This window comes from Balaenoptera physalus, assembly GCF_965194825.1.
Source record: "Balaenoptera physalus genome assembly, chromosome: 3".
NCBI classification, from domain to species: Eukaryota; Metazoa; Chordata; class Mammalia; order Artiodactyla; family Balaenopteridae; genus Balaenoptera; species Balaenoptera physalus.
The window spans coordinates 19,083,982-19,109,743 of NC_138890.1; the positions used below are offsets into that span (position 1 = coordinate 19,083,982).

Sequence of the window (25,762 nt, forward strand, 5' to 3'; positions counted from 1 at the left end):
CATACTAAGTGAAGTAAGTCAAAAAGAGAAAGACAAATACCATATGATATCACTTATATGTGGAATCTAAAATATGACACAAATGAACCTTTATGAAACAGAAACAGACTCACAGACATAGAGAACAGACTTGCGGTTGCCAAGGGGGAGAGAGGTGGGAGAGGGATGGATTGGGAATTTGGGGTTAGCAGATGCAAACTATTATATGTTAGAATGGATAAATGACAAGGTCCTACTGTATAGCACAGGGAACTATATTCAATATTCTACGATAAACCATAATGGAAAAGAATATGTAAAAAAAAGAATGCATATATACATATAACTGAACCACTTTGCTGTACAGCAAAAATTAACTTGTAAATCAACTATATTTCAATTAAAAATTTTTTTAATAAAAGCAAAAAAAAAAAAAACAGTTAAGCACATTGTAGAACTGTTTTGTAAAACAAATAGTCCTTACTACTTTGGTTAAACAGCTTGAGATTTTAGAAGGAGAGAGAAAAAGTGAATATATATATATGAAAGAAATGTACACACATTTTCCCTGTAGAGCTTTAAAACCTTGAATTACTTAATTCTACTAATAACTTAATTTTATAAATACTTCAAATGATAAACATTTTAAAACTTACTTCCTAATTATTTTATTAAGTTTTAATGAACTAAAACATAGAAACAAATAAATCAGACAACTGTAAAAATAATTCAAAATTAGGAGTCAGAATATTTTAGTTGGATCCCAGCTCCTCATTTTAATCCTGTATCAATACCTGCACTTTGGTTTACCTGCACACCTGTCCCTATATCTTTATCAAGCTCTAGTTTAAATAGATGATTAACAAGTTTTGTAAACCATGCATTATTGCTACTATGATATTTTACTTCTCAAAAATGTAAAAACACATGTATATTAGTTTCCTATTGTTGCTATAACAAATTACCACAGATTTACTGATTTAAAACACAAATTTATTATTTTACAGTTCTGGAGTGTGTGTGTGTGCGCGCGTGTGCACGCGTGTGCGTCAAACCAATCACACACTCTTTGGTTCGATCAGAGAGAAGGCTCTATTCCAAGCATGAGCTGAGATTATCTGGAGTTCCACAGATAAGTCTCAAAAGATGAGGGTTAGGTGCTTCCCTGGTGGCGCAGTGGTTGAGAATCTGCCTGCCAATGCAGGGGACACGGGTTCGAGCCCTGGTCTGGAAGGATCCCACATGCCGCGGAGCAACTAGGCCCGTGAACCACAACTACTGAGCCTGCGCGTCTGGAGCCTGTGCTCCGCAACGAGAGGCCGCGACAGTGAGAGGCCCGCGCACCGCGATGAAGAGTGGCCCCCGCTCGCCACAACTAGGGAAAGCCCTTGCACAGAAACGAAGACCCAACACAGTCATAAATAAAATAAATAAATAAATATATTTATATATTAAAAAAAAGATCAGGGATAGTGTCAGAACAGGGACAGAAGAGCAGGGTTTCAGAGGAGACTCCAACCAGGAGATGCAGTGGGGACAAAAGTGATGGGCGTGGGAAAGAACCTGCCATATTTGCAGAGAAGGGACCATTGGAGATAAGAAGTTATCTAAAAGTTAGGGCTTGATGGTGGGTATACTCAAGCCCTTCCATCACTGATGAGGAAGAAAGGAGTCTGACTGGCACCATTCAAAGTTTCTTGCTCTATCTACACGCCAAGAAACAATCCTCTGAAGACATGTGGGGGAAGTATCACGGGAAAAGTTTCTCTCTTGTCCGTCTGGGACTACCACTGCCTGCACCACCACTGCAGCAGTTCAATGGGACCACGAAGCCTCGAGCCTAGAAGGAAGGTGAGGCGCAGTCACCCACCTTCCCGGCTGAGAGGAAGCCAGCACAGGCTCTGGTAGAAAGTAGCAGTAAAGTAATAATGGAAACTAGGTCTCCAGCCATCTAGGCCCAGCTCTCGTGATGGCACCTCGTCTAAAAGCCAGAAGAAAACATCCCAGAAGTCTAAGAATAATTTTCATAATTGCACAAACATTTCTAAAAAAAAGTATCAATAATCTGAATCAAGTTAACTAACCCCTTTTCCATGCATCAGTAAAGTTAACCGAACTAAAAGGTTTTGATTTGGTAATGAATAACTGGCTTGGGTTACAAAGTTAAGTGAATAATTACATCAAAGATCACAAACTAAACTGTTAGCTGTGCAAGAGGCTCATTAAGAGCTATTTTAATCAGTTCAAGACTTCTTTCTTGAGCAGAAAAGGGTGAAACCCAGTTTTTGATCCTTCCTTAAAATCAAAATTCAGGCTATGGAAATCGGGATTTGCAAGACGTGACATTTAGGATGGTGTTAAACTTTTAGCCTCTACATGTGTGTGAGGTGAAAGTTGCTCCTACAAATGTTAATAAAATTGTCATAAAATTATTTAAATGATAATACTAAGAGTAAGTGAAAGTACACTTAAAATTATATCAATATATAACTTAAGTTACAAGAAAATGACAACATATTTTAATGCATAACATAACATGAAAATATTACATATAATACTATAGTATCAGGGGTTAAATATCCATTAAAAATGACAAATATCCTTAAGTTAAGGCACCTTTCAGTTTACATTTTTTTTCAAAAAAATTTTTAATAAGGGGAGATTCACATAAACATAAAATGAACCATTTTAAAGTGAACAATTCAGTAGCATTTAGCACATTCACAGTGTTGTGCAATCACCACCTTTAAGTAACCTCAAAAGATTTTCATCACCCCAAAAGGAAACTCCATACCCATTATGAAGTTGCTCCCCATTCCTCTCTCCCCCTTGCCCTTGTTACCACCAATCTGCATCTTTCTCTATGGATTTACCTACTTTGGATATTTCACATAAATGGACTCATATAACAATACTACCTTTTATGTTTGACTTCTTTCACTTAGCATGTTTCTGAGGATCATCTATGTTGTAGCACATATCAGTGCTTCATTTTTTTTTATGAATAATATTCCATGTATGTATATAACACAGCTTGTGTATCCATTCATTTATTGATGGACATTTGGGCTGTTTCCACCTTTTGGCTATTGAGAATAGTGCTGCTATGAACATTTGTATACAAGTCTTTTTTGAACATCTGTTTTTAATTCTTTTGGGAATATATCTAGGGATATTTAGTGGGTCATATAATAATTCTGTTTAACTTGTTGAGGAACCGTCAAACTGTTTTCCACAAGTGGCTGTACCATTTCACATTCTCACTGGCAATGTATGAGGATTGTAATTTCACATCCCTGCCAACCTCTGTTATTTTCCATTTTGTTGATTATGGCCACCTAGTGGGTATGAAGTAGTACCTCATTGTGGTTTTGATTTGCATTTCCCAAATGACTAACAATGAGCATATTTTCATGTGTTTATTGGCCATAAATCTTCTTTGGGGAAATGTCTATTCAAGTCCTTTGCCTGTTTTTTTTTTTTTTTTTTTTTAATTGGGTTGTTTGATGAGAACCTACTGTACAGCACAGGGAACTCTACTCAGTGCTCTGTGGTGACCTAAATGAGAAGGAAATCCAAAAAGGAGGGCATATATGTATACGTATAGCTGATTCACTTTGTTTACAGCAGAAACTAACACAACATTGTAAAGCAAGTATACACCAATTTAAAAAAAAAAAAAAAGATGCTTTTACCCAAAAATAAATAAATAAATAAATTGGGTTGTTTGTCTGTTTGCTGTAGAGTTGTAGGAGTTCTTTATATTCTGAATATTAGACTCTTACCAGATACACGATTTGCAAATATTTTCCCATTTGTGGGTTGTTTTTTCACTCTCTTGATAGTGTTCTTTGATACACAAAAATTTTTAATTTTGATAAAGTCCAATTTCTTGTTTTGTTGCTCATGCTTTTGGTGTCATTTCTAAGAATTCAAAGTCATGAAGCTTCCCCCTTTGTTTTCTTCTAAGAGTTTTATGGTTTTAACTCTTATATTTAGGTCATTGATCAATTTTGAGTTAACCTTTTACATGATGTGAGGTAGGAGTCCAACTTCATTCTTTTGCATGTGGGTATCCAGTTGTCCCAGCACCATTTGTTGAAGAGAATGTTCTTTCCCCATTGAATAATCTTGGCACCCTTTTTGAAAATCAACTGGCCACAGATGTATGGGTTTATTTCTGGACTCTTAGTCTTTAAAAATTCAGAACTTTCCATCCTATAATTCTACCACTGCTTTTACCAGAGGAGGTTTAGCTTATAACTGTTTATTTGGGAACTTTCATTTCAAAACTAGAATTTTTTTAATGAAAAATATACATCCATAATGAGTAATTTCATTATTAAACATTTCTTTAAAAAACAAAGATGAGAAGTAGTATATGAAAACTGGAAATCAAAACTAATCTCTGAAAAACAGTATTTTTTAAAGTAGCATGTAATTTTATTGTCATTTACCATGCTGTAATGAAGTCATTAATTTTAACTGCGTAACCCTTGTAAAGCTCTCCATTATACAATTAATTATGAATTTCTAGTCAAGCTCTTAATGTGGTTATTACATTAAATGTCCTTGTATCAGTCTTGCTTAATTCCCTATGTCAAATTACCATCCAGTTCCAAATAAGAGATGGGTTATAAATCAAAAGAATATTTTACTGTCTAGAACTTTTTATTAACATCAAAGTATCCTAATATGAACCATCCATTCACTTTAAAACTTTCCTGGCACACTGGATTTAAGTACCAATATAGCATGTTATCAATTGGAAGTTAAGATCACCACTATTTTAGATGCAAGCCAGGCATTCCTTCCAAACAGCCCCTTCCCCCTCATTAGTTTTTCTGGGAATCTCTGAACTACCATCTCCTCTCAGCTTCCAGGGCCTCTAACTACCTAAGCCGAAGAAAACAACTAACTTCCCTGATCACATATCTCTACAACAGAGGATCAATTACTAACCACTGATGCAGATTCTCTAAACTCAACATCTCTAATAAAAATATAAACTCTCCTACCAGAACATCCAAGAGTTCTCTTTTATCTTGAATCCCCTTTACCTACAAGCTGTAATCATTGGGTGTTTAGCTTTACCACAGTTCCTTTTAGATGCAAAGACAATCTTGTTTTTACTGACCAAAAAAAGAAGAAAAGATTTTGCCAAAAAACTAAGGGATAAAAAGCTTGGGAAGTGCTGATAACTGTAGTCTAGAAAACATGTGAAAAACTTTACCTTTAGCTGGCCAGTGATGTCGCGGCAGCTGACTGTCTTACCAAGCAAGAGACTAAGGTTCAGGGTCAGACCAACAGTTCTGACGTCCTGGGCTGGACACATAGTTGAAGTGAGACACCAAGGAAGAGACGGCCAGCCCAACCCCTCATACGGCATCCCTTCCTGGTTAATCCATGGGGTGATAATGACACTGACTGGCCTCATCCTGCCAATGAAGGGCAAGGCACTGCAATGACGGCGCCTAGAAATGAATAGGAGTGATTGGGAATAAAAGGGGGAGGGGGGAAAGGTGGCCAGGATGAAGAAATGAATAAAACTCCAAATTTCTGTTACAACTCACTGTCATACCTATTACTCTAATATCATAATGACAGGGGGAATGGAAAAGAAAAAAAAAGAGAAAAGAAACAAAGAAAAAAGAAAAATTGCTACCTATTTAAATTTACGCAGTATTCTAAGAATTTGAGCTTGTATCCTACAATCTGACTATATGTAACTAAAGCAAGAGGTTGATTCAATTTAGCTTATAAACCTATAGCAAAGAAAAGGGTATTTTTATCATCAGTGTTTCTAAATTCTGACAACTTAGATCTAAGTTTTTATTACAACAAAAACTCAATCTACACTACTGAAACAGACCATACTTACCAGACAATTCCTTGGGCTCCAGAGCCAATTGGTTTCAACTGCTGGTAACGTTTTAGGACAGTGAAAGTTGAGTCTGCCACTTGTACACTGTAAAACTGACTATCACATTTACTGTCACTCATGATGTAGTGTCATATGATATTCCAAAGAGCTGGTACAGTCGTCAGATTCCTTGAAAGAGAAACAGAATGAACATGCATTCTTACTGAAATTATACATGCATAGCTCACTTAATAGTGTTTCAGATTTATTGGTATATAAGACAATGTGGCTGTAAGTTGGTAAACTCAGTTAGACCAAGTTCTGAACTTAAGCAACATGCAAAAAATGCAAAGACATTTTAATGGTACAAGATTATCATGAAAGGAAGGAATTCTGAGACCCTGCATGACCACATCTTAAGGGACTGGATTAGGAAATAACAACCTTTGCAGAAAAGAATTTGTACATTTTTATTAGCCATGACAAGACTACATCACTATGTGATTCTCATCAGCTTGCTTCCGGTGGGACCAGATTACACCGTGCTGTCTCAACCAGAGATGGAGGCACTCTGGAGATGCTGCAAAATGAACATGTCTACAATTCATTCATGCAGAAAAACAAATGGACCAGTCTTCTGCTGTGTCCACAAATTCAGGTTAAAGTGACGAACCAGAAAGCAAGTCCGATGCCAAAGTGATTGTAAAGGTGGTAAGTTAAAGAACAACAGGGTGTTGGAGGCCTGGTGACACCTGTGTGTGCCGTGGATGCTCGTGAGTGCGTTCCTACCTTGTGAGGTGGTCCCGGAGCCGGCCTACATTCCCCAAACCCTACATCACTAGTGGGCTTCAATACAGACAGCCATAGACAGAGAACTCTGTCATAAGCTACAGTCAATAACATGGACACTACGTTATCCACAAGGTATGAGTATAAACTGGCAGCCCCAGAGCAGCCTTTTTGTGGTTTACACAGTAGGCTGAGATTCCTACACTGCAGGAGCCTGTATGGTTTTATACAGAAAACAAAGCAAACAGAAATCGGCAGGCAGCTACCTTTACTCCGTTCCCTGGCTCTTGTCTGATAATGTTTATTCGAAAGTTAGCAAGCTATTTATATTGGTCATTTCTTAAAAATTAAAAAGCCAACAATAAAACCATTTAGGTAAATATTCTACACTGTTTAGAAACACAGAATTTAAATTTTATTCTACAGCTTCCCCAAATTCCTGCCTGCTTGTTCTAACACCTAATATTTAATATCTACCCACTGAGTTTTTTAGAGTGATGATATGTGTTTCAACACAATGATGTCTAGGACTTCCATTAAACATGGAAATTGATTAACAACAAGACTGAACAAAGAATTTAAATCAAATGAATAGTTTCTCCAACTGACTGTTGCTTCATGCTTTTTTACCATTCTCAGGGCAGTGGCTGAGGCACAGCTGGTAGTACCAGCTGCCATTCTGACCAAGAGCCATTGCACACTGGCTGGGGATTGCGTCTGGGAGGCCAGCGTTGCACTAGATAAACTAACACACTGCTCACAACGACCCACAGGAATTATCAGCCCTGTGTTACACTGGAGTGACCCAAGGCTTAGTGAGCTGGCCAAGCCATACTGCTGTGAGTAGGGGGCCCTAAGCTCTAGGAGGGGAGGGACAGGTCTGTTTTGTTCACGGTGGCACCCTGTACTCCCAGGACAGGAGGACAGGGGAGGCCTGGCCCCTGGGACAGAGTGACCATTCAATATACCTCTGCTGATCTGACCCATAACACTGTAGCTAATGATTCCCTCACGATGCTGCTCTATTTTACTGACATCTGAAGGAGTATCCTTTTCTTAATTTATTTATAGTTTTTAAGAGGCTGAGACAATTCATCTCAACATTTACAGGGTACCTTTGTACAAGAAAGTGATAAATAATATAGAAGACATATATCAAGATCAAACAGGTATTGGTCTTGAAGCAGCACCTACTTCACTATTTGGGGGATAGTGTGAGGAATGAGTCTATTATCTACATTGTAATATAAGTTATAAAGAGGTAAGGGCCATAAGCAAAATAGAAACAAAGCTGAAAGGCAAAAGAGGTCCTACCCACGAGCAGGGGTGCAGAAAACAAGAAGAGCTTCATGGAGGAGGTGGCATTTGCCCTGGATAGTTTTGCCAGAGACAGAGTAGAAGCACAGAACTCAAACTGACTGTGCTCAGACATGGTGAATTGCTCAGCTTGACGAGTGGAGTAGAAATGCAAAGGATCAGAGACAGACTCAGAGAAGTCTATTTCTTGGCCATATTGTAATGCACCAGCAATGCTGGTCATTCATAAAGCATTTTTTGAGCACCACTGTGGACCAGGTCCCTTCCCACAACAGCCAGCATGCCTGCCTTCTGCGTTTCGAGCTTACAGAGAGCGTTCACTGCGGGTACACTCAGAAGAGATCGGATGCAAGGAGAGCCCTAAACCCAGAAGGATGGAGGTTTAGGGTGCGGGGATAAGAAGTAGCATGTGCAGAGAGCTGGAGGTGCCTTCTAAGCATGACAAACCATTTGAGATTTGATTCTGCTGGGTCACGGGGGGAAAAAACTGGAGAGAAAACAAGGCCAGATCACCCCAGGCCCTGGAAGCCGCTCGGAGCCATCTGGGCCTGGGCCTGAGGGCTGCGGAGCCATCAAAGCACAAGAGGCATGGGCTCACACTTGCTTTTCAGAGAGATTGTTCGGGAAGCTGAGAAAGGGTTGGATTCGAATGGGTAGGACTCAAAACAGGCAGACCTGACAAAAATGGCAGGATCGTGGCAGGTGGGGAAAAGAAGGAAATGCACGGCTTGGAAGAAGAATGTACTTGTTGCCCTGCAGGAGATGGGGAGAAACAAAGGTGAAACAGCTGGAGGTAAGCAGGAGATAGCTGAGTCGGAGAGTTCGGCTTTGGACAAGTTAAGTCTGAAGTGGCCAAGGGACAGTATGACAGGCCCAGGCTGCTGACCTACTCCAGGATCCACTCCTCCCTTCATTTTAGTAACAGAAGCCACCCTATTCCTGCTGGACAAATGGCTACCCAACTAGAGATGACATATGGCCACTTTCCTGGCAGCCAGGTGTGACCAGATGACCAACCTTTAGCTAATGAGATATGAGCAGAAGTGATGTATGCTACTCCCAGATCATTTTTTTAAACAGAAAGCTGCTTGCCTTTCGATCTATCTTTCTCCCTTGCTGTTGGCTGAGGGATCAGCAGTCACAGACCCAGAGATGGAAGTCACATGCTGAAGATGCTAGAGTCACCCACCAGCCAGAGTCTGGAATGACCTTGTGGCACTGAGCTGGCCCCCATTCTGGTCCACCTGCCCACGTTGAGATTGGCACAAATTAATCTCAACCTTGTTGAACAACTCTGGAACTCTCTCTGCTACAGCTGTTGTAACCTGTACTCAGACTGGTACAGTATTAGGTTAGCTTCTGTGAATTTGGGGAGTATATTACATCATTAGGTCAATAATTAACATAATTTCATCTCAAGATTTTAAATAATCTTAAAATTAAAATAAGTTTCCCTTATTAGGCAGAAAAAAAAATCACCTAAGACAGAATCTGTCAAAGCCACCTCCTCTGTCAAGCTTGGGCTTCATGGGCTTCATGAGAGCAAGAGAAAGAACCCCAAACCAAACTAAGAAAGCATGTAATTTAGCTATTAATGAAATCAACTCTCTCTTGAGATTGTACTTCAACAAAATGGACCTCAACCTGGTTTCAGAAGACAATTTACAAATTGAGAGGTGTTAAGAATTCTTCATGCAACCACATTACCAACACACTGAAGGTGCAGTCCCTGCCTTAACTTCCCTCACCAGAAGGTGCTGGTTCCTCACCTCGGTTCCCAGCAGTGGGACCCAGTGCCTACCGTGTTCACTGTCACTTGGCTTCTGCAGGTCTGCCTCTGCCTCCCTCCGCCAGGTCAGGAGCTCCTCAAAAGCAGGGAGGGCCTGTCTTCCCTCTCATACGACATTGTTCAATGCCCACCATTTTTCCACTGAAAAAGCTCCTAGAAGAACACACTGCTCCTACAGACCTGTGTGGTGAGTGGGTGCCTCGAGGTTAGGAATCGGCACGGCCTTTGCTAAAGGCATCTGGGTCATGTGCACACTCTCCCCACTTCCCATGCTGCTTTGATGAATGCTTGTTTAATGAAACGCTCTAATCGAAAATCTCTATTTCTCCAAGACTGGAGACCTGTAAAATCTACCCACTCTATAAATAAACATTGGGCAGGAGGAACATTCCTACCTGTTTAGAGCCTAGAGTAAGAAATGCTTTAAAAATTTTTTTCTCTACCTCTAGTATTCTAAATATAAGCAATTCAGGTACTATAAATATTAAATCTGATTAATTTTTCTAAATAGAAAAATTAGCTCTAACTACAGCTTTACATAGTTATAAAATTTTAAAGTGGGAAAGAACAGTGGAGAGCATACAGTCTGAGTCTTGTGGGGATGACAGCTACCATTTACTGAGTTCTCCTAACAAACTCCTGACGGCCTCCTGTGTGCCAAGCATGAGGTAGCGGCTGTCAATGGAGTACTAATCGGACAGTCCCTTCCCTCAAACCACCAACTGCATAATTATCACACCACGTAGGAAGTGTCCTAGGGGTATGCACAGGCTGCATGGGAGACGCCCAGCAGAGTAGTGTCTAGAGGGCAGAGCAAGAGAACAAGTGGAATGTGTGAATGAGAGATGGATGTAAAGGAAGGCTTCCTGGAGGAGGCAAGACCTGCGTGCAAGTTAAGTATCAACCTAGGTGTGACGAAACAGGTACTTTCACACATGATGGTGAGAACTATAAATCGGTAAAACATTTTTTGGAAGCAAAATAGGTAATACCTAAGGAAAAATTTAAATGCACAAGACTCCTAACCTGGCAACTACAATTCTATAAATGTATCTGACAAATACATGTGTACAAATATTCAAAGATATTTGTGCAAGGATGTTTGTAGCACTGCTTGTAACAGGCAAAAAACTAGAAATAACCTAAAAAGTACCCTTGGAATGATTGAATAAATTATGGCACAAAAGTATAATAAAGCCATTAAAAACAATGCAGGAACTTTATGCACTGATATGGAAAGATGTCTAAGATATATAAGGAAATAAAGCAAGTTAAAGAAGAGTGCATACGGTAAATGCCAATGTATGGGAAAATACAAAAACACATGCACACACACACACAATATGCTAGCAAGTGCAGAGAAACAGTGGGAAATGAGACTTTCATTCTTGCCATTATAACTTTGTTCTTTTTTTTAAAACTATGCACATATTTCACATTTTAAAAACTAAACAAACACTTTTAAATGAAAAGCTGCAAAATGGTCACTCTGACACCTTTACAGAGAATGGATTTGAGGCAGATGAGACTGGAGGCAGGAAGGCAAGTGGGCCAGGCTCTGAGTACACAGTTATATACCTTCTCCTAACAGCCTGTGAGGTGCATAGTACTCTCCTCACCCTGCAAATGAGGAAACAACTTGGAGATAGTAAGGAACTTGCCCAAATTCTCAGCTGGAAAGTGGCACGGCCTGGATTTGAATTGAGGTGTATTTGACTACTATATCCATGTTTTTCCCAATATACTACTGTAATATCTCTAATTTTACTTAGAAAGTAAAGTGACTGTCCAAGGGCTGGTCAAGAACAGGCCAGAATAACGCAGATCTTCACATCTCATCTTGTTGTCTTCACCCCACTAAGACACTTTCTTCTGATGATGAAGATAATTCAGTGATCCATAGACTCAAACCTTTAATCACACTAATGTTTCAGAATACCCAGGAATTCAATATTTAAATTAACTGACTGCTGTGATTAAAAGCAGATTTTCACAATCACCCTTTTTGTTTCAATGCTTGCTGCTGAAAGTTTTAATCAAATTGTTCTTTTTTCCTACTTCAATTCGTATTAAAAATAGCATAGCACAACAACTTAATCTTTCTTGGATAACCAAACACTTCACAGCACCTCAGGGCCATTCTTCTGAACATCAGTTCTTAAGTTACAGTACATACTATGATACAGAATTTGGTTATTATGTCGCTCACAGGGACCTGAGTGACTCCAGCAAGGATTCTTCCTGCCGGCCCCTTGTAGTCGTCAGTCTCCCCATCTCCAGGCCCAATGCCCGATACCCAGTGTTGTGAGTAAAGCCCTCATTGCTCCCCAGACATATCAATAGCCAAAGTGCTCTCCCAGCCTCCATTCCTGATACCTCCAAACCACTGTATACATACCACATTAGAAAGAAAGATCTGTCCACTTGAAAACCTTTACATGAATGCTTATAGCAGCTATATTTGTAATAGTTCAAAACTGGAAACAATCCAGATGTCCTTCAGTGGGTGGGTGGTTAAACAAATTGCTGTATGTCAATACCATGGACCATCACCCAGCAATAAAAATGATCGGACTACTGATATACCTTACAACTTGGGTGGGTCATAAGGGTATTATGAAATTTTAGTAACAATTTTTAGTGATAAAAGCCAATTTCAGAAGGTCCATAGGACATAATTCCATTTATACAACATTCTTGAAATGAAAATTCTCTATATTATAGAGATATAGAACAGGTTAGTGGTTGCCAGGGGTTATGGATGGTGGGGGGCAAGGCAGGAGGTATGGTTATAAAGGGGTAGTACAAGGGAGATCTTTGGGATGATGAAATAGTTCTGTATCTTGATGGCGATGGTGGTGATTATATGAACCTCCACATGTGATAAAATGACATAGAACTGTACAAGCATTGTACCAATGCTAACTGCCTGATGCTGGTATTGTACTATAGTTACATAAATATACAACCATTGGTGGAAACTGGGTGAAGAGTGTACAGGACCTCTCTACTATTTTTGCAACCTCTTGTGAATCTATAATTATTTCAAAATAAGGAATTAAAAGAGATTTGTTGAAAACATGCAGTGATCATACTGCTCTCCTGTTTAAATTCCTTCAGTAGTGACCGACTGCCTTGACAGTAAAATTCTAATTCTTAGAACAGCAGAGGAGTTCTGCAGGGCCTCTGGCCCACTCTTCGGCACTATCAAACCACTTGGGAGCAGCAGACCCCAGCTACTGCATACCTCAAGTCTCTGCCTGAGCCGTCCCATCTGCCTGAAATGACTTCCCTCCCCCTTTTGCTCTCCTGGACAAACTTCATCCTCCAAAGTCTAGTGCAAGCACCTGCTTCTCCTGCAAGTTTTCCTCTATAGGCTTTCCTTTCAAACTGTGCCGGGCATGTCCCTTTTTTGGCACCACATTCTGTATTCATTTGCATTGCAAGTCTATCTCTACTTCTACCCTGTGAGCTCCTCAAGAGCAGAAAATGTGTCTGATCTATTTCTCAATCCTCTACTAAGTACACAGTGAGTGTCCAGGAAATATATGTTAAGGCAAAACTAAGTGGGAGAGTAAATGTGGTACGGCAGCTTCGTGCAATAGTTAAGATTAGGACTCTGGAGTCAGAGGGCAGTGGGTCTGCTGTTTATCTGGGTGAGTGAACTTGGGCAAGCAATTACACTCATGTGTAGAACAGGAATAATTGCAGAATCAACCTCAGAGGAAAACTAGCACAGTGCCTAGCACAGGGCAAGGTCTCAATGTCAGCTGACCTTAGGACACCCATTCTACTTATCCCAACAAATGTCTGCATTCTGCAAATGTGAATTAAAATCTGGTAAGTGCAAAAGCTGATGACATGGTTAATGCTGGTGAGCACCTCAGTGAAAGACACAATAGACAGGAGGCAATGCACAGAATTTACTTTTCATTCAAGGGTGTGGTAGGCAGATGATGTTTCAGGAAATTTTTGAATTTTTTTTTTTATACAGCAGGTTCTTATTAGTTATCTATTTTATATACATTAGTGTATATATGTCAATCCCAATCTCCCAGTTCATCCCACCACCATCACACCCCCTCCCCACTTACCCCCCTTGGTGTCCATATGTTTGTTCTCTACATCTGTGTCTCTATTTCTGTCTTGCAAACGGGTTCACCTGTACCATTTTTCTACATTCCACATATATGCGTTAATATACGATATTTGTTTTCCTCTTTCTGACTTACTTCACTCTGTACGACAGTCTCTAGCTCCATCCATGTCTCTACAAATGACCCAATTTCGTTCCTTCCATTGTATATATGTACCACATCTTCTTTATCCATTCGTCTGTCAATGGGCATTTAGGTTGCTTCAATGACCTGGCTATTGTAAATAGTGCTGCAATGAACATTGGGATGCATGTGTCTTTTTGAATTATGGTTTTCTCTGGGTATATGCCCAGTAGTGGGACTGCTGGGTCATATGGTAATTCTATTTTTAGTTTGTTAAGGAACCTCCATACTGTTCTCCATAGTGGCTGTTATCAATTGACATTCCCACCAACAGTGCAAGAGGGTTCCCTTTTCTCCACACCCTCTCCAGCATTTGTTGCTTGTAAATTTTCTGATGATGCCCATTCTAACTGGTGTGAGGTGATACCTCATTGTAGTATTGATTTGCATTTCTCTAATAATTAGTGATGTTGAGCACCCTTTCATGTGTTTGTTGGCAATCTGTATACCTTCTTTGGAGAAATGTCTACTTAGGTCTTCTGCCAATTTTTTGATTGGGTTGTTTTTTTAATATTGAGCTGCATGAGCTGTTTATATATTTTGGAGATTAATCTTTTGTTGATTCGTTTGCAAATATTTTCTCCCATTCTGAGGGTTGTCTTTTCGTTTATAGTTTCCTTTGCTGTGCAAAAGCTTTTAAATTTCATTTGGTCCCATTTGTTTATTTTTGTTTTTATTTCCATTAATCTAGGAGGCTGGTCAAAAAAGATCTTGCTGTGATTTAAGTCAAAGAGTATTCTGCCTATGTTTTCCTCTAAGAGTTTCATAGTGTCTGGTCTTACATTTAGGTCTTTAATCCATTTTGAGTTTATTTTTGTGTATGGTGTTAGGGAGTGTTCTAATTTCATTCTTTTACATGTAGCTGTCCAGTTTTCCCAGCACCACTTATTGAAGAGGCTGTCTTTTCTCCATTGTATATTCTTGCCTCCTTTATCAAAGATAAGGTGACCATATGTGCGTGGGTTTATCTCTGGGCTTTCTATCCTGTTCCATTGATCTATATTTCCGTTTTTGTGCTAGTACCATACTGTCTTGATTACTGTAGCTTTGTAGTATAGTCTGAAGTCAGGGAGCCTGATTCCTCCAGCTCCATTTTTCCTTCTCAAGATTGGGGTCTTTTGTGTTTCCATACAAATTGTGAAATTTTTTGTTCTAGTTCTGTGAAAAATGCCAGTGGTAGTTTGATAGGGATTGCATTGAATCTGTAGATTGCTTTGGGTAGCATAGTCATTTTTCACAATATTGATTCTTCCCATTCAAGAACATGGTATATCTCTCCATTTGTTTGTGTCACCTTTGATTTCTTTCATCAGTGTTTTACAGTTTTCTGAGTACAGGTCTTTTACATCCTTAGGTAGGTTTATTCCTAGGTATTTTACTCTTTTTGTTGCAATGGTGAATGGGACTATTTCCTTAATTTCCTTCTGATCTTTCGCTGTTTGTGTATAGGAATGCAAGAGATTTCTGTGCATCAATTTTGTATCCTGCAACTTTACCAAATTCATTGATTAGCTCTAGTAGTTTTCTGGTGGCATCTTTAGGATTCTCTACATATAGTATCATGTCATCTGCAAACAATGACAGTTTGACTTCTTTTCCAATTTGTATTCCTTTTATTTCTTTTTCCTCTCTGAATGCCGTGGCTAGGACTTCCAAAACTATGTTGAATAAAAGTGGTGAGAGTGGATATCCTTGTCTTTTTCCTGATCTTAGAGGAACTGCTTTCAGTTTTTCACCATTGAGAATGATGTTTGCTGTGGGTTTGTCCCATATGGCCTTTATTACGTTGAGGTAGGTTCCCTCTATGCCCACTTTCTGGAGATATTTTATCATAAATGGGTGTTGAATTTGTCAAAAGCCTTTTCTGCATCTATTGAGATGATCATATGGTTTTTATTCTTTGTTAATATAGTGTATCACATTGATTGATTTGCGTATATTGAAGAATCCTTGCATCCTTGGGATAAATCCCACTTGATCATGGTGTATGATCCTTTTAATGTGCTATTGGATTCTGTTTGCTAGTATTTTGTTGAGGATTTTTGCATCTATATTCATCAGTGATATTGGTCTGTAATTTTCTTTTTTTGTAGTACCTTAGTCTGGTTTTGGTATCAGGATGATGGTGGCCTCATAGAATGAGTTTGGGAGTGTTCCTTCCTCTGCATTTTTTTGGAAGAGTTTGAGAAGGATGAGTGTTAGCTCTGCTCTAAATGTTTGATAGAATTCACCTGTGAAGCCCTCTGGTCCTGGACTTTTGTTTGTTGGAAGATTTTTAATCACTGTTTCAATTTCAGTGCTTGTGATTGGTCTGTCCATATTTTCTATTTCTTCCTGGTTCAGTCTTGGAAGGTTATACCTTTCTAAGAATTTGTCCATTTCTTCCAGGTTGTCCATTTTATTGGCGTAGAGTTGCTTGTAGTAGTCTCTTAGGATGCTTTGTATTTCTGCGATGTCTGTTGTTAACTTCTCCTTTTTCATTTCTGATTTTATTGATTTGAGTCCTCTCCCTCTTTTTCTTGATGAGTCTGGCTAAAGGTTTATCAATTTTGTTTATCCTCTCAAAGAACCAGCTTTTAGTTTCATTGATTTTTTGCAATTGTTTTCTTCATTTCTATTTCATTTATTTCTGCTTTGATTTTTATGATTTCTTTCCTCCTACTAACTTTGGGTTCCGTTTGTTCTTCTTTCTCTAATTGCTTTAGGTGTAAGGTTAGGTTGTTTGAGATGTTTCTTGTTTCTTGAGGTAGGATTGTATTGCTATTAACTTCCCTCTTAGAACTGTTTTTGCTGCATCCCATAGGTTTTGGATCATTGTGTTTTCGTTGTCATTTGTTTCTAGGTATTTTTTATTTCCTCTTTGATTTCTTCAGTGATCTCTTGGTTATTTAGTAACGTATTGTTTAGCCTCCATGTGTTTGTGTTTTTTACATTTTTTTCCCTGTAATTTATTTCTAATCTCATAGCATTGTGGTCAGAAAAGATGCTTGATATGATTTCAGCTTTTTTAATTTACCAAGGCTTGATTTGTGACCCAATATGTGATCCATCCTGGAGAATGTTCTGTGTGCACTTGAGAAGAACTGTAATCTTCTGTTTTAGATGGAATGTCTTATAAATATCAATTAAATCTATCTGGTCTATTGTGTCATTTAAAGCTTGTGTTTCCATATTAATTTTCTGTCTGGATGATCTGCCCATTGGTGTAAGTGAGGTGCTAAAGGCCCCCACTATTATTGTCTTACTGTCGATTTCCTCTTTTATAGCTGTTAGCATTTGCCTTATGTATTGAGGTGCTCCTATGTTGGGTGTATATATATTTATAATTATTATATCTTCTTCTTGGATTGATCCCTTGATCATTATGTGGCGTCCTTCCTTGTCTCTTATAACATGCTTCATTTTAAAGTCTATTTTCTCTGATATGAGTATTGCTACTCTAGCTTTCTTTTGATTTCCATTTGCATGGAACATCTTTTTCCATCCCCTCACTTTCAGTCTGTATATGTCCTTAGGTCTGAAGTGGGTCTCTTGTAGACTGCATATATATGGGTCTTGTTTTTGTATCCATTCAGCAAGCCTGTGTCTTTTGGTTGGAGCATTTAATCCATTCACATTTAAGGTAATTATCGATATGTATGCTCCTATTACCATTTTCTTAACCGTTTTGGGTTTGTTTTTGTAGGTCCTTTTTTTATCTTGTGTTTCCCACTTAGAGAAGTTCCTTTAGCATTTGTTGTAAAGCTGTTTTGGTGGTGCTGAATTCTCTTAGCTTTTGCTTGTCTGTAAAGCTTTTGATTTCTCCATCAAATCTGAATGAGATCCTTGCCGGATAGAGTAATCTTGGTTGTAGGTTCTTCCCTTTCATCACTTTAAATATGTCATGCCACTCCCTTCTGGCTTGTAGAGTTTCTGCTGAGAAATCAGCTGTTAACCTTATGGGAGTTCCCTTGTATGTTATTTGTCGTTTTTTCCTTGTTGCTTTTAATAATTTTTCTTTGTCTTTAATTTTTGGCAATTTGATTACTATGTGTCTTGGCGTGTTTCTCCTTGGGTTTACCCTGCCTGGGACTCTCTGCACTTCCTGGACTTGGATGGCTATTTCCTTTCCCATGTTTGGGAAGTTTTTGACTATAATCTCTTCAAATATTTTCTCAGGTCCTTTCCCTCTCTCTTCTCCTTCTGGGACTGCTATAATGCGAATGTTGGTGCATTTAATGTTGTCCCAGAGGTCTCTTAGGCTGTCTTCATTTCTTTTCATTCTTTTTTCTTTATTCTGTTCTGTGGCAGTGAATTCCATCATTCTATCTTTCAGGTCACCGATCCATTCTACTGCCTTAGTTATTCTGCTATTGATTCCTTCTAGGGTATTTTTCATTTCAGTTATTGTATTGTTCATCTCTGTTTGTTTGTTTTTTAATTCTTCAAGGTGTTTGCTCTTTAACTCTTCTAGGTCTTTGTTAAACATTTCTTGCATCTTCTCGATCTTTGCCTCCATTCTTTTGCAGAGGTCCTGGATCATCTTCACTATCATTATTCTGAGTTCTTTTTCTGGAAGGTTGCCTATCTCCACTTCACTTATTTGTTTTTCTGGGGTTTTACCTTGTTCCTTCATCTGGTACACAGTCCTCTGCCTTTTCATTTTGTCTATCTGTGAATGTGGTTAATGTTCCACAGGCTGCAGGATTGTAGTTCTTCTTGCTTCTGCTGTCTGCCCTCTGGTGGATGAGGTTATCTAAGAGGCTTGTGCAAGCTTCCTGATGGGAGGGACTGGTGGTGGGTAGAGCTGGTCGTTGCTCTGGTGGGCAGAGCTCAGTAAAACTTTAATCTGCTTGATGGGTGGGGCTGAGTTCTCTCCCTGTTGGTTGTTTGGCCTGAGGCAACCCAGTACTGGAGCCTACAGGCTTGAACTTCTGCTGCCAGTGTCCTTGTCCCTGTGGTGAGCCAAAGCTGCTCACTGCCTCTGCAGGAGACCCTCCAACACTAGCAGGCAGGTCTGGTTCAGTCTGCTATAGGGTCATTGCTTCTTCTCCCTGGGTCTTGATGCGCACACTACTTTGTGTGTGTCCTCCAAGAGTGGAGTCTCTGTTTCCCCCAGTCCGGTCGAAGTGCTGCAATCAAATCCCGCTAGCCTTCAAAGTCTGATTCTCTGGGAATTCCTCCCCCTGTTGCCGGACCACCAGGTTGGAAAGCCTGATGCTGGGCTCAGAACCTTCACTCCCGTGGGTGGACTTCTGTGGTATAATTGTTCTCCAGTTTGTGAGTCACCCACCCAGCAGTTATGGGATTTGATTTTATTGTGATTGCACCCCTCCTACTATCTCATTGCGGCTTCTCCTTTGTCTTTGGATGTGGGGTATCTTTTTTGGTGAGTTCCACTGACTTCCTGTTGATGACTGTTCAGCAGTTAGTTGTGATCCCAGTGCTCTTGCTAGAGGGAGTGAGCACACATCCTTCTACTCTGCCATCTTCTCAGGAAATTTTTAGAAGACACCCACTTTCAAACATATAATAGTAGTTATGTTTCTGAGAATTAAGAATTGGAAAAATGGATTTGATTCTAGAATCAGAGCTGGGGGATTTACGACCTGGGTTGCACCCTCATGCCTAGATATGCTGAAATCAATCAAGCAGCATCAGTTTAGATATACAATATTTAAATAGTCGAACAAATTAAATCATTTACAGTTCTGTAGAAATACATGTGTGTGTATGTTTATGTGTCTGTATATATATATTTTTTTCTTTTTTAAGGAAAAGGAGTTTTTTAAAAGCAATCATTCTCAATTATTCTTTCTCTTAAAATCATTGTAGGGGAGTGGAGATATGTTTTTTAAACAAATTGTTCTAAAAAAACAATATGTTTTTAAAACAAATCCCCAAGTTTTTCCTACACTGGCTTATGGAAAGAGAAACTAACAGGTGGTTTTCACACTGTTCATTCTCCTAATAGCCAAATAATTCAGTTATAGAAATATTCAAATAACAATTTCACAACAGGCAAGAACCCATTTAACATAAAGAGAGTTAATATTAATGCCTCTCTTTTAAGGGGGAAAAAAAAACTGCTTCATTTGTAATCCATATATCCTTAGAATCTATTTTTACTATTCCCGAAATGTTTCAGAGTATGTAGTCCTTGCTTAAGAAAGGTTCTAAGGTAAAATTAGCTGGGGAGAAAAAAGGAGTAGAATACTTTATAGACTCCAAAAACAAAAAAAGAACCAAGAAACCAAATGACATTAAATAAAATCAAATTTGTTGAATTTCACCTTCAAATGTTTAGTAAATTTCCTTAGCTGTAAGGAATTCCTATGCTAAAATGGAGACAATTCTTGCTCATTATTTTTATATCTATTAATTTACACCCCAACATTTTCCAAAGAGGATTTGAGGCACCTTTTAACAATACTTTAACTGGCAATCCAAAGGCCAATATAAAATGTGAAAAGATCCACAGTCCTTTCTAAAAAAATGAGTTCTTGCTGGGCAAAAGATATACAAACTTGTCCCCGAAATAATATGCCCTCTTAATGAATCAATGGGTCCAGGCACTGAGCATCAGCAGCAGCTAACATCATAGCGTGAGCCAACCGGGACTACCTGCCTCTAGAGGAAGCGTGCACTCCCCTAGGAAGGCACCCTGGATCCGACCAAACCTCGCCTAGATCCAACTACAACTTTTCAAGAAATACACAGAAACACAAGAAATTACATTGGAGAGGTACAATCAGTAAAATCCCAATAATGGAAAAGCTATTGCTTCAACAAATAAACTACAAGGAAAAGAAAAAGAGAAATAAAGGGGGATCTACAGATTAAATTTAAAAGACATATCAACTTATCACAATGTATGGACCTTATCTGGATCCTGATTCCAATGAAGAAACTATTAAAGAAACTATAAAATTTGTGAGACAACTAGAAATTTGAATGCTGACTGGCTATTTGATGATATTAAGGAATTATTGCTTTTCAAAGTTTAAAAGAATCCTTATCTTTTAGAGACATAAACTGAAAAATTCATGGATGAAATGACATCATAGTTAGGATTTGCTTGAAAATAATAGGTGGGGTGAGGTGTATGGATGGGATTAGGGACGAACAAGACTGGCCATGAGTTGGTAATTGTTAAAGCCAGACACTACTCTACTTCCGTATATGTTTGAAATTCCTCACAATAAACAGTTAAAATAAAGACTGATGTTGAAACTAGTTCATACAATCACAGAAGGCCAAATACAAATTTAATTTTTCCCTAATTCTTAAGGAAAATTATGTAAAAATGTCACCTTCTTAACCAAGTATAACTACATATTTAGATTAGAAATAGCTGCCCTACTGCCAAATCAATAGTGTTAAAGAAAAAAATGTGGTTTTGTTTTACGTTATGCATCATGAAATAAATTGGTTTACTCACTATTAATTGCTTCATCTGGCACTTTTCTCTATCCAGAAAATTAAGTAATTTTATTTTAAATAGACAAATTGAGGTGTATCCTCTAACATTTATTTAGAGAGGCCAAATAAACACATTTTAATCTGTCAACAAATTATTTAAAGTGGTATCCTGAAAATTAAATCCTCAGGAGTGGATTCTCCTCAGGAGACTCAGGAGAATCAAAACTCTTCAGAGAAGACTATGCCAAAATAGTATTATTTTTAACCCTGCAGGATCCTTTTGAAGGGGAAAAAAAAGGGTTAAATGAAGGGAAACATTATCTAAATTGGATGTTGTTCTTCCAGAACAAATGAAGAGCCAAAAGAGAATACTCAGAGCTGAGGGACCCAGGAAAGAATGCTGATCTGGGGGAGACCTGGGTTCAAATTTCACTTTCCAGCTGCTTGTTATGAAACAAGACTGCTGAAACTCTGGGAGCCTCTGTTTCCTCCTCTGCAGAAATGGGCTTAGCTGCTATCACAGAGCTCCAGTGAATATTAAATGAGAGTACCTGGACAAATAGGGCCTAGCTCCTCTGGCCTTGGGCTACCTTTCCAGCTCATTGCAACTCTTCCTTCCTATACAACCTGCACTGGCGGTCGACAATCCTGCAACAAAGCTGAATGAGGTCTGTATTTTGCTTGGTTCACAGCATTTAAAACATTTTAAAATTAGCTACTGCCAACATTTCAAAATCAAGAGAGTGTAGATACAAATGTCGAGTTCTGACTTCTTTCTAAAAATTGCTGGGTGAGCTGGGTCTGGTTCTCCAGGGTCCCCACTACTCCAAGCTCTCTTACACCTGGCCCAACAGGCTGATTTTGACCCCACATTGGGCTAAAGTTCTTCCTTCACCCTGCCCATTCCCACTTCTTGCCTCCCCCACCTGACAAGTTTCTCATCATCATTCAAGGCTCAACTCCAGCACCACCCATCACCTCCTCCAAGTTTTCATGGCACAGCCCCCCCTCTACAGCCAGCTGTCCTAATACTGTCTACATGTCTGCCTTCCCTACTGGGCTCTTGGGCTCTCTGGAGGAAGGGACCCTGTTGCTATTGCCTTTGTGTCCCCAGGGCCGAGCAGAAAGCCTGACCTAGATAATGTAGAATTCAGTAAATGTCTCCTGAATGCGTGGAAGGAAGTTACAGCTAAAACATTATAAAAATGTAAGATTTTATATCACAGCTTGTTCTGACAGTTACCAAATAAAGGGGTCAAGGACATTAAAATGTTTCACAAAATGAAAGCAAGCTTCCATCTGCATACTAGTTTCACAAGTTAGTCAGAAGTCACTAAACAAACATAAAGGAGAAGCAACAGGCGGGCAGGGTCATTCATTCATTCACTCGACTGATATTACTGAGTACTTACTGTGTGCTTTCTAAGCACTGGGGATAAAGCAGTGGACAAATCAGACAACTACCTGTTTTCATAAAGCTACATCCTAGTGGGAGAGACAGAAAATAAACAGGCAAATCAATAGAATAGTTTCAAACCAGATACTGGGAAGAAAATTAAACAACATAATGAGAAAGAATGACTAAGGGAAGAAAGAGGGTGGTCAAGGAAGGTATTGTGTAAAGTGAGACATCTGACCAGAAGAACCAGAAGGAGCCAGCTGTGCAAAGATCCGGGAGACAACTCCAATCACTGGACACAGCAAGTGCAAAGGTCCTGAGGTAAACAGGGCTAAACGTTCAAGGCAAGTAAGGTGGGTGGGACAGGAGAACGGTGCTCTGGGTTAGGGGAGTGGTGGGGGGTTGGCGGGGTGGGTTGGGCAGGGCCCGCTCTGGCGTTGCTGGGCACTGAGTGTGCAATGACAAGGCACTGGAGCAGCGTGAGTATGGGGGACTCTGGGCGGATGGGGAGGGGGTTCCTGCCACACTCAAACCAGCAAGGAGCAGTATGCCGCCCAATTTTTCACAAATGTGCACTGGGCTCCTGCCCAGGCGCTTTCACACACATTCATATAGACTGACAACAACACTGACCCAAAGGGCAGACATTTCTCCCACTTTGCTGAGGGGAAAACCGAGGAACATCAAGTGTCAGTGCCTTTGCTAAGGTCGCAGGAACCAAATCCCAGGCTTCTGAGCATCCCGGAGCAGGTGTGCTGCTGTGTGCCAAACAATCGGGAGGGGGGGCGCCCACAGACCCTACGGTAGGTCTGCCGGGGCCAGACTAGGGAGCGGGCCCTCAGCTTTGGGGTGCTGACAGCCGGGCGGGCGGGGGTGACTGCGGCAGCCCGGGAGACGAGGGGCTGCGGCCGGGGTCACTGGCACCCCGCAGACCCCGGTCGGCCCCACAGAACCCGGTCCGCCAGCCCCGCAACCCCCCCTTCTCCGCGGATCCTGGCCGCGCGGCCCTCCCGCCGTCCCTCCCCAGCGAGGCTCGGCCCGAGAGTCCCCGCTGGGCCTAACCCGCCCGCCGGGCTCACCTCGCCTCCCCGCCGCCGCGCCAAGAGGAGAGGGCAGGCGGGCGGACTGGCGGCGCTGCGCGCTGGCGGCTCGCGGCTCCGCTGCCCGGGGCTCGGCCGGCCGCCCCGCCCCGCTCTGCGCCGCTCCGCCCCGCCGCCGTCGCCGCTGCCGCCGCCGCCGCCGCCGCCGCCGCAGTGGGTGTGAGGGGCGCCGGAGCGCTTAGAACCCTTCCGGTCTGGCTCCGTTCTCCTCCGCCGCCGCCGCCGCCGCCGCAGCGGCGCCCGGCCTGACCGACCCGCGCGCCGACCAATCAGCGCGCGGTAAGCCGGGATGGTACAGCCAATCGCGCGTGGGGTGGTGGGGGCGAACTACTGCCGGGCGGGTCGGGCGGGGCGGCGGGCGGAGCCAGGGCCTTCAGAGCCGGGGGAGCGGCGCTCGACGGCAGCGCGGCACATCGGAACCGCGCCTTATTGACGTAGGCACGGTTCGGCGCGCTAGTTGAGCTCGTTGCCCCCACAGGGGCCCACGGCGCGGCGGCCGAACACGGAGCCGGGAGACGGTGGAGAGGGCGGGCTGGCGGGACCGAAAGCCGGGCCACTGGGTTGCAGGTGCAGACTGGCAGCGGCGAGTCGGCCTGCAGGGAGACGGAGCCGGCCCATTTGGGGGAGAGCCCCGGGTGAGGGCGAGGGCCAGGGCGAGGGGAAGCTGGGGCCTTGGCGTCCAGGACCGGGAGGCGGAGGCGGCGAGGGAGTGGGGACGAGAGGAGAGGACCTTGGATTCCTCTGCTCACTGTGAACGAGTTTGTAGGGGTGCTCCCAGAAGTCGGGGACGGAGATGCGAGGAGATGGCCATGTTTAGACAAGTACCCTCGGCAGGTCAGCGACAGGGCAGGAGAGGACAGGATGGTGCGCCTGGGGCAGAGTTCAAGCTTATGTCTCAGAGGAGAATGGCAGAGTCGTAAATGGAGGGAAGGGAGTGCAGTGCTGAGGGCCCCTAGGACCTGGGGTTTGTTTACACTGACCTTTTTTTCCCCCCTTATCCTGATCACTTCATTTATTTATTTATTATTATTATTTTTTTTAAATTAATTAATTAATTTATTTATTTTTGGCTGTGTTGGGTCTTCGTTTCTGTGTGAGGGCTTTCTGTAGTTGCGGCGAGCGGGGGCCACTCTTCATCGCGGCATTTATTTATTTTTTAAACATCTTTATTAGAGTATAATTGCTTTACAATGTTGTGTTAGTTTCTGCTGTATAACGAAGTGACTGGAAACTTAAAAAAAAATGGTTCTGATGAACCTAGGGACAGGACAGGATTAAACACGCAGACGTAGAGAATGGACTTGAGGACACGGGGAGGGGGAAGGGTAAGCTAGGACGAAGAGAGAGAGTAGCATTGACATATAGACCCTGACCTTCTTTTCAGGCATCTCCCACAGCCCTCTAGCCTCTGGATCTAGTTCCACCATGTCTGGAGTCGTGTGAAATTATGGGAGAGGTGTTGTCGGATCTGTGTTTGGATGAGCAAGGCTGGAAGTGAGGCAAGGAGGCTGGACACAGTGGGGAAAAGCTCAGAGGTCCGTGGATGGGGTGAGGGGAATTGGACTTTGCGGATGAGGAGACTGGTGGACTGTGAAGGAGGAACAGCCCTCACAGGGTGGCCAGGACCACAGGGTGGCCAGGGCAGGGGCCAAACTTGGAGGAAGGAGCAGGACCCTGCAGCAGGGGGGGAGGTTAAGGGGCTGAGGGGCATGGAGCAGGGTGGCAGAACTGGGGGAAGGTGGCAAGCCTGTGACCCATGGCCGGGCTGGGGGCACCAGGACCTCAGAAGAGAGGTAGGGTAGAGGAAGGGATCCAGGTACGGTGTCCCCCTTAGGCCACCCCCAC

The 25,762-nt window shown here is 41.5% G+C and overlaps 1 protein-coding gene across 9 annotated transcripts in view; it reads right to left on the reverse strand.

Moving 5' to 3' along the window:
• MAPK9 (mitogen-activated protein kinase 9) overlaps positions 1-24,157 on the reverse strand; it is a 58,480-nt gene extending 34,323 nt beyond the window's left edge. For 2 of the 9 annotated variants that reach the window (XM_082453570.1, XM_082453571.1), the window contains exons 1-2: positions 23,897-24,154; positions 5,861-6,031 (exon numbers count right to left, since the gene is read on the reverse strand). In XM_082453570.1, coding sequence (XP_082309696.1) covers positions 5,861-5,982 — 122 coding nt within the window. In that variant the 5' untranslated portion in view covers positions 5,983-6,031; positions 23,897-24,154. Of the gene's footprint in view, positions 1-5,212; positions 5,454-5,860; positions 6,032-23,896 lie in introns of those variants that run through there. The other 7 variants (XM_082453566.1, XM_082453569.1, XM_082453560.1 and 4 more) reach the window with 7 other exon arrangements.
• Positions 24,158-25,762: the final 1,605 nt, after the last annotated feature.